The following is a 10,074-nucleotide window of genomic DNA, read 5'->3' on the forward strand; positions in this document are numbered from 1 at the left end:
ATATCCCTAACTTTTGCCTGAACTGTCTATCTTGAGCTTACAGTCAGCGAGATGCCTTGATTTTTGCCTAAGTCTTCTTTCTTTGATTTCTGACTTAGCAGGCTTTTCTTTGTATATATGTTTTTTCATTTTTTTTGAAAGATATTGACTGCCTTGCTTAATGATTGATGAACCATTATTGGCTTTTGATTGACATCTCCAACACTTCTTTGATGTGTGCGGATGAGCGCTTGTGATTGAAACCTTTGTTGAAAGATGCACTGAATGATTCTCTTAAAATAGAATGCACAACCAAATTAACTGAGAACTACCCTGCCCCAGGTTATATTCAAGGGTTTTAATTAGTACAAGAAAGAAACTTTTACTTCTTAGGCTCAAAGGGGTTGGCGAGGGATTAACATCCTTATATCTCCACTGTTTAGGAATTGAAACAATGCCTGTACATCGTCAGCATAGTCCGTTCAAAAGCATACTGTATGAGGTTGCGGTATCGTTTTTGTCATCCTCCCTTAAAAGGCTTACAGCTTAGCAGGAGTTGAATATCACAAAACATATGCAAAGTAAAGACATAATTTAAAATGAGTGATAGCGAAGTAAATTATTCAAGACAAACATATGCAATGCACTGATGATGATTATTAGAACATATAATGTCTATCATAAGTCAAATGTTTAAACAAACAGAAAAGAAACTTGCAAATGAAAGTAGATCTAATGATCCAAAAGTTCGTCCGTCTAGACGTCAATCACTCTTGTCATGACTAGGCATAGGAGCGGTGATCACCACAGGAGTTTCAGGAGGGTTGAATTTGATTTCTCCGTCATTGATTAGATCTTGAATCTTATTCTTCAATGTCCAACAATTGTTTGTGTAATGTCCAGGAATGTTGGAATGGTACGCGCACCTCGCATTGAGTTTATGGCCAGAGGTGTTAGAATTCTTAGGAGCATCCCTCAGAGTAATCAATCTGATCTTCAACAGATGTTGTAATGTTTGAGCTGACGACATATTGATTTTGGTGAATTGACTCTTAAGTGCATATGGCTTGCGTCGTTGTTGTGGAACTAGTGTAGAGATTCAGAGTATCCGGGGTTCAAGCCTCCGGAATGTGTATCTGATAAGAATGTTTTAGAATGTCTGGGGTTCGAGCTTCCGGAATGTATATCTGATTGGAATGTTTCAGAAGTCTGGGGGTCAAGCTTCCAGAATGTTCATCTGATTGGAACTTTCAGAATGTCCAGGGTTCGAGCTTCCGGAATGTATATCTGATTGGAATGTTTCAGAAGTCTGGGGGTCAAGCTTCCAGAATGTTCATCTGATTGGAACTTTCAGAATGTCCAGGGTTCGAGCTTCCGGAATGTATATCTGATTGGAATGTTTCAGAAGTCTGGGGGTCAAGCTTCCAGAATGTTCATCTGATTAGGATTGATTTGTTGATGGTATTTTTCTGACTAGTCGGTCGACCTGAAAGGAAAAGTTAGTTTTATGTGATGTTATGAATGCAAATGCAATCTTTTCAAGGATCTTTAGGAATTTAGTTAGCAACATTAGAAAATGGTTTGGTCGCGTCTTTGGCTGAGAATTCTGACTTTTGTCTTTGAATGTCTTTCTTTGAGAATCAAGCTCACCATATCTAGTGGGTCATCGCCTCTGATTCGGGATACTTCTGAATTTGAAGGTACATGGTTAGAGGAAAATAAATCCTCTTGCCCCTTGCTAGTTACTGAATCTTCGAATTGGAAGGTATGTGGCCAGAGGAAAATAAATCCTCTTGCCCCTTGATAGGGATTCAATCTTTGGTAAGGGCACCTGAGATTGTGCGCCCTAAATTCCTAAGATCCTTGAAAGGGTTAGCTAAATCATGTTATGCTTATGATGTCATGATGTCATGATGTTATGCGAATGTAGTTTATTAGGCATGGTGTGAGATAGTAAGGACGAACAGGTCCTTTCAACAAAACCTGCGAGGAAATGATGGTTAGTTGCAAACACAAACAAGTCACACAAGTCACACAATTTATGGCTTAAGGCTTGCATGGAGTCCGATCAGGTGTCCTTCCCAAGGGTATTTCTATGGATAAGGAGATTTCAGCAACAGGTTCTATAAGTTATCCAGAATTGTCAGCCCTTCTAAAGCACCCTCGGACATGATGCATTCGCACCATGCAATGATACTTTGAGAAAGGACCTATCTGAATTGTAGCATCAGGTAGCAACTAGTTCTCAGCATTTGTCAAGAGTAGTCCCCCCACTACGTTCCTAAAGGCCAGGATGGGTTAAGGGTAACTAAAGGTCCTTGAGCTCCGGTGCACCCACAGACACATACATAGACCTCCATCATTTGAGAAAGGTGTGCATATGCTATGGAGTCCTAACTCAAGTGTGAACTTCATATTGACTCATCTCCCACATATGTGAAAGAGGTCGCCATGACTATGCCACTCCTAATCTTAAGTGTTCTTGAATCCGGGAATAGGATTCGTCCTTCAGTTAATTCCCAAAACGCTCCTGAAAAATAAAACAGACAAAGCAAACAATAGAAAACATTTAAAGTGAATCCTAAACTTTTAAGGTAACCCCTCTTTTAATCGAATAGCATCCCCAGCAGAGTCGCCAGTTCTGTAATACGGTGAACTGACTTTATTCGAAATGTGCGGTTAAGCAAGAGTCGCCACCGGCTTTTATTTTATCCAAATTAAATCAGAAAGGCTAAAAGAACAGGAAAAACCTTTTAAATAAAAACTGAGTTCGGGGGGTAATTATGCAAAGGGAAGGTGTAAGGCACTCTTTGCATCCATGGTTTTCCATGGGCTCTTAATTGCTTTGCTCGATTTTTGAAAAGAAATGTAGAAGAAGTGAATACGGACTTTAGCTCGTAAATGAGCGTAGCCATTTTGAAGGTTTATGAGAAAGAATATGAAAATGTTTTTTAGCCAGAGCAAGGAAATTAGGGGCAACTACCTTAATAATGTAGAAAATCAGTTCTTTTAGCCTTTCAGGGTGAAAGGGTCTATCCATGCCATAAGAGGGCAGGAAGCCTTTCATTTGGAGGTTGAAGGGTCGTCGCAATATCATTCGCCATAAGACTGTCCCTGGCCATAGAGAGGCAGGTAGTCTAAGGGAAGGATCAGAATAGCCTTTTGTTTAGGCAGCCAAAGGACACCTCAGCCTTTCGTAGGCAACTTCCGAGGGACGAGATCATATTGTGTATCGAAGGTAGCATCATTAGGGAGTTATGATCTTAATCGAGGCAACATGGCTGAGGTATCCTCGTATTCGAGGGACATGGCTATTCTGCAAAAAATCACAAGGCAACAGGCAACAAGGCAACAAGAGGGGTTACCAAAAAGTGTGCGTGGGTGCAACAATCACGTGATTAGTTCAGATATTTATCTTGTAATTAGATGGCTCTAATTCAGTTTAAGGCTTGCACTCCCTAAGATTACTAACCACAGCAGAAAGTATAAAGCAATTTAAGTGCCTTCAAGGCCAATCAATACAGACTAGAAGCAGATACATAAGAATATGGGGAAGGGAATAAGAATCCAGCGGGTTTGACATAAGTAATAATTAGGCAAAAAATAGAAGAGGTAAGAGTTTTTAGGGTTACCAACTATTTGAGCTTTGGCAGTTGGCAAACCCTGAAAGTTGGAAAAGGAAAAATAAACGCGAAGGGGTGAGTGCATGGCTAGTTCATTGATCAGAAAGGCAAAAGCAAATTAATTGAAATTAAAAGGCAAAATAATTATTTAAATAAAAAGAGATTAGAACTTAGCTCTTGATTGATAGGGCGCGTAGTCGGACGAACCCAGATGGTAACCCTAAAAAAAACTGCACAAAGAAAAAAAGAAAAACCTTAGTGTAATGAATGATCTAACGACAAACCTCGCAAACCCTAACACTAAACCCCTAAGGTTTATTAAGAAAACTTGTTGTGACCTAAATAAGGTTTAAACAGAGTGCGTTAATGGACAAAGTCTACCTCGGATTTGTGAACATAAGATTTAAAAACCTAAAACTAGTTAGTGGTCAAAATTATATTATTGATTAAACCTAAAAATAAGTTAATTAACCTAAATTGAAATTAAAGTTTAAATTAATATAAAACTCAAAATTATTATAAAAATTTAAATTAAAACTATTACTTAAAACTTAAATTAAAACTATTATAATCATTAAAATAGGTTAAAGAAAGTTTTGATAAAAACTATAAAACCAATATTTAAATAAATGAGATAGAATAGAAAACACCAGGATTTTGATTGAGTGTGGCTGATAGAGACGCCCATATGATGCACCCTCCCATCCTGGTACGTTGGATCTGAGAATCCAGTGATCTGATGGCCCTAGGCTGAGGGTGTAGGGGCTGCAAACGCTTGGCATTGTACTGGATCTGCAAATTAATTAGTGGAAAAAAAATAATAGTCGCTGGCCAGGTTCGAACCCAGCCCCTCTAAGCCAAGCATGTTTCTCATTTGCCATTCAGTCTGGATTGATTATTTGTTAATAGCACGCACAAAAAGCAATAAGTAATAAAAGCAATTGAATAATGGGAAATTCAAAATAACATTCAAACCTGGGCCCACTGTTGTTATGCTCGTCCAATCGCGAGGGGAGAGAGGCTTTGAATTTGTTGAATAACCAATAGTGATGGAGAGAGAGTTTGGCCTGATTGACCGGCCAATGGAAGTGTCTGAAATTGCCACGCATGCGCACGACTAGTCCACGCCGCCTGGAACGCCGGAGCCACCGTCTTCTCCGACGGGATCCTCTCCATGTACCTGCGAAATATGCATGAAACAACAACAAGGGAGATCCTTGTCCACTAATTCAAGCCCTGCAAACCTGATGGTGATATCAGCTTGTCCTAAAAACGCGTGTAACCGGCTATACGAAGAAGACAGTTCCGAAGCCCTAATCATGGTGGCTCTTGATTTGGGCGGCGAAACTCACAAACAAACATTCCAAACATTCGCAAACAGTGATATGAACATGAATATGAGCATGGATACGATGTATAGCGTGGATTATGTGAGTTTGAAAGAAAGAGAATACTTACATCACGGTGCTACTCACCTGGAGCGATCTGACGCGTCGTGAACCTCCAAAAGGGCTGGGGACTTCTTCTGGTACGTTCAGAAAGAGGTATGGACGCCTTGAATCGGTTGAAACCTCCTCAAACTCGAATTCTCACAAGCCCTATCTCTTTAATATTTTTGGCAATGTGAGAGGCGTTTCTTTTAGGCCAGATCTCGTGTCCTCGAGGTTATAAGGGTTATGATTATATATAGAACGAAATTAGGGCAAGTGGTTTTTGAAATAAATCAAGAGATTGGTGAGTTGTAAATATGGAGAAATTTGTATAAATCTTTCTATATTTGTCTCAATTTTCTTTCAACCCTTTTCAATCAACATCTCATGATTTATAAATCAATATTAGCTCAATATTTGATTGGGAATTTTATCAATACCAAATCTCTTATATTTGTCATTGTTTATTTATTAAACTTTGAATAAAAGTGAAATATAATTCAAAATAAAATAAATAATAATGCAAATGATAGAAGGATGGCGTGATGGGCCCTTGGGTATTTTATGAACATATTTAAACTCAAAACTTTAGCCCATTTAGTCAAAAACTCAACAATCTTTCACTTTGCCTTTTTATATTTTTCTCAAAATCGGCCAACTTGTACGAGTCATAACCCATTCAAATTTTGTCATATGAAGATGTTCTAGGACTTTTTAGAAATCTTAAAGAGTCCTCTAACCGGTGTTTTTGGTCTCATGTCAAAATAATTTTCCATGCTCCTTGTGTGTCCTTTTGAAAAAGATGACTTTTTGTTGACTTTTGAAAGGGACCTATAATGTTTTGGTCCATATCTCTCAAACGAAGCATTTTTAGACTTGGCATGTGAGAGACAAAGTTGTAGAGAATCAAATTTCCTTCAAAATAAGCTTTAGATGGAAAATTTCTGATGTTCCATGTGAGAGTTATGGCTGGTCAAAGTTCAGTTGACTTTTCCTATACAAACCCTAATTTAGAAACTTTTTGATTTGTTGATTTTTGATCTTTCCCTGATGAACCATGATCAATTCTTGATCAAATGGTGAATGATACTTCAATATGAGGATCTTGACAAAAAAATCAGGAGTTTTGACTTTACTTTGACCACAGTTGACTTTTAGGTTAACTTAGTCGACTGTTGATTTTCTGAACAATTGAGTGACCAATCCTTTGAGCTGAGACTTGATACTTGTCATAAAGATAATGTGAGATATTTTGATCCATATGGGATGCCTTGGAGCCATTGACTCATTGATTTTCCTTTGAACAAACCAAACCCTAGTTTCAGAGCCTTGCACAGGAGAGTGTGTCTTGGAGCTTTATGTGTTGACTTGAATTTGTATAAGAGAAATAGTATGGGCAAATTTTGGGGTATGACACACTGTCATCAGAATCAGGAGTGATCATGGAAAGGAATTTGAGAATACCAAATTTGCTGAATTCTGCTCAACTGAAGGGATCAGTCATGAATTTTCTTCTCCTATTACGCCTCAACAAAATGGAGTAGTAGAAAGGAAAAACATGACTATACAAGAATCAGCCAGAGCAATGATTCATGCAAAGAAGCTACCTATGTACTTTTTGGCTGAGGCTATGAACACAGCCTGCTATGTCCATAACAGAGTAACATTGAGAAAAGGAACCTCCTCTACTCTCTATGAACTCTGGAGAGGTGAGAAACCAAGTGTCAAGTATTTCCATGTGTTTGGTAGCAAGTGCTATATCTTGACAGATCGTGACCAAAGAAGAAAAATGGACTCCAAAAGTGATGAAGGTATATTCTTGGGATACTCCACAAACAGCAGAGCCTATAGAGTATTCAACACCAGAACACGAGTGTTGATGGAATCCATCAATGTGATTATTGGTGATCAACATGGAGAATTCGATGTCACAGAGAATGTCGAAACATTCCTTGAAATTCAGGCGGAACAGACAGACCAACCTGAAGTGAGTAATGAGACTCCTTCAGAACCAGAACCTGAGGCAAACAGCAAAGATCCATCTATCAGAATTCAGAAAGATCACCCCAAGGAACTTATCATAGGAGATCTCAACAGTGGAATAATGACCATATCAAGAGGAACCATAGACAACTCCTGCTTTGTGTCTAAAATTGAACCAAAAATGTGAAGGAAGCCTTGACAGATGAATTTTGGATCAATGCCATGCAAGATGAACTTGCACAGTTCAAAAGAAATGAAGTATAGGAACTGGTACCTAGACCAGAAGGAATGAATATCATTAGTACCAAATGGATATACAAGAACAAGTCTGATGAACAAGGGGTCATAACCAGAAACAAAGCCAGGCTAGTAGCTCAAGGATACACTCAAGTAGAGGGAGTAGACTTTGATGAGACTTTTGCACCTGTAGCAAGACTTGAGTCAATCAGACTACTATTAGGAGTAGCCTGCATCCTGAAGTTCAAGTTATATTAGATGGATGTAAAAAGTGCATTTCTAAATGGATATTTGAATGAAGAAGTGTATGTGGAACAACCTAAAGGCTTTGCTGATCCAAATCTGCCTGATCATGTCTACAAACTAAGAAAAGCTCTCTATGGTTTGAAACAAGCTCCTAGAGCTTGGTATGAAAGGTCAACTTAATTTCTGACCTCTAATGGATATAAGAAAGGAGGAATAGACAAAACCCTCTTCGTAAAGAATGCAGATGGGAGAATCATGATTGCACAGATATATGTGGATGACATAGTGTTTGGGGGAATGTCTGATGCAATGGTAAAACACTTTGTCAGTCAAATGCAGACTGAGTTTGAAATGAGTATGGTTGGAGAATTGACTTACTTCCTTGGACTTCAAATCAAGCAAATGGAAGAGTCCACCTTTTTGTCTCAAAGAAAATATGCCAAGATCATAGTGAAAAAGTTTGGAATGGATAATGCGAGTCACAAAAGAACTCCTGAACCAACACATCTAAAGCTATCCAAAGATGAAGGAGGCATAAGTGTTGACCAGAGTTTGTATAGGAGCATGATTGGAAGCTTGCTATATCTAACAGCCAGCATACTAGATATTGCATTTGCAGTTGGAGTATGTGTCAGATATCAAGCAGAGCCAAAGGTAAGTCACTTAAACCAAGTCAAAAGAATCTTCAAATATGTAAATGGAACTTCTGACTATGGCATATTGTACACTAACGGGAGTGACCCTGTTCTGAATGGATATTATGATGCTGACTGGGTTGAAAGTGCTGATGACAGAAAAAGCACATCTGGAGGATGTTTCTTCCTAGGAAACAATCTTATATCATGGTTTAGCGAGAAACAAAATTGTGTCTCATTATCAACTGCTGAAGCAGAGTACATAGCAGCTGGTAGTAGTTATTCTCAACTGGTCTAGATGAAACAAATGTTGATTGAATACAATGTTTCACAGAATGTCATAACTTTGTATTGTGACAATCTCAGTGCTATCAACATCTCCAAAAATCCAATTCAGCATAGCAGAACCAAACATATTGATATCCGACATCACCTTTATTAGAAAACTCGTCGAAGACAAGGTAATTTGCTTAGAACATGTAACCATAGAACTTCAGCTAGCTGACATCTTCACAAAAGCTTTTGATGCTACACAATTTGAAAACTTGCGGAGCAAGTTAGGAATCTGCATCCTTGAAGAATCTTAAATATAAAAATAAAATTAACAAAATAAAAAAAATAAACAAAAATTGGGAGGAGACAGTAGTTTGATTTGGCAACTTTTGTGGCCAAACAGGGGGAGAAGTAGTAATGTCACCCCAAATTTAGAAGCTACAAAAGGCAAAGTCAGCAAAAGCAGTTGAAGCATGGCTCGAGGTAGTTGACAAAAGAGTGAAACATTAAATGCAGCAGTGTACTATTCACGCAAAGCATTAAATGCTACTCAACGGTCACATTTCTCACTGCCTATATAAGAGAAGTTCTGATGCTGAAGCAGTTAATAACTCTCGCTCCAAGTACCATTACGCTGCCAAAACATTGTCACACAAAAACAGCAAAGAAACTTCATCTTCAACCTCACAAATTGTAATATCTTAGTGAGTGTTTAGAACTTAATCTTAAGAAAAAAATCACTTGGTGATTATAGCTTATTAAGAAGCACAGTAAACTCTTGTAATATTTGTTTACTTTTGTAAAAGGAATTTCCTAGAGTGATCAAGCTGTGATCTGTATACTCTAGAAGACTTAGAAGTTGTCTAAGTGGAAAACCATTGTAATTAAGATTGATTAGTGGATTAAATCCTCAGTTGAGGTAAATCACTTTGTCAGGGGTGGACTGGATAGTTTGATTAACAACGAACCAGGATAAAAATAACTGTGTGATTATTTTTTTATCTGCCATTTTTAGAAACAACCCTTATTCAAACCCCCCCCCCCTTTCTAAGTGTTTTTCACTCCTTCAATTGGAATCAGAGCGCCGGCTCTAGGTGCAAACATTAAACCGTGTTTGAGAAAAGATTCAGGAAAAAAAACACGCTATGACAAATCCTACTCCAACACCAACTGTTACTGAACAAAGCAACAATGGTAACTCTAGTTTTAATGGATTCAATAGACCACCAGTCTTTGATGGTGAGAACTTTGAATATTGGAAAGATAGACTTGAAAGTTACTTTCTATGTCAAGATGGTGATTTATGGGATCTAGTGCTGGATGGTTACAAACATCCAGTATCTACTTAAGGAGTCAAGCTCACTAGACAGGCTATGAGTGATGATCAAAAGAAAGAGTGCAAAAATCACCACAAAGCTAGAACTATATTGTTAAATTCCATTTCACATGCTGAGTATGAGAAGATCATAAATAGAGAAACTGCTCATGACATCTTTGAATCTCTGAAGATGACTCATGAAGGAAATGCACAAGTCAAGGAGATAAAAGCTCTGGCTCTAATCCAGAAGTATGAAGCTTTCTGAATGGAAGATGATGAAAACATTGAAGCAATATTTTCCAAATTCCAGACTCTGACTGTTGGATTGAGAGTTCTTGACAAGGGATACA

The 10,074-nt window shown here is 38.1% G+C and overlaps 1 protein-coding gene across 1 annotated transcript; it reads left to right on the forward strand.

The window, feature by feature from the left end:
* The first annotated feature begins 7,753 nt into the window (after nucleotides 1-7,753).
* LOC131604904 (uncharacterized mitochondrial protein AtMg00810-like) lies at nucleotides 7,754-8,720 on the forward strand. Its single transcript, XM_058877319.1, has 2 exons — nucleotides 7,754-8,405; nucleotides 8,500-8,720. Exons 1-2 carry the CDS (start codon nucleotides 7,754-7,756, stop codon nucleotides 8,718-8,720), a joined length of 873 nt encoding a protein of 290 aa, XP_058733302.1.
* Nucleotides 8,721-10,074: the final 1,354 nt, after the last annotated feature.

Source organism: Vicia villosa, linkage group LG5, assembly GCF_029867415.1.
Source record: "Vicia villosa cultivar HV-30 ecotype Madison, WI linkage group LG5, Vvil1.0, whole genome shotgun sequence".
Taxonomy (NCBI): Eukaryota; Viridiplantae; Streptophyta; class Magnoliopsida; order Fabales; family Fabaceae; genus Vicia; species Vicia villosa.

Excerpts from the sequence above, each read along its gene's own strand:
- LOC131604904 (XM_058877319.1), top strand. The coding sequence starts at position 7,754 with ATGATTGCACAGATATATGTGGATGACATAGTGTTTGGGGGAATGTCT. Across the intron at positions 8,406-8,499 it reads AGCAGAGTACATAGCAGCTG|TGCTATCAACATCTCCAAAA; the intron begins GTAGTAGTTATT and ends TGACAATCTCAG.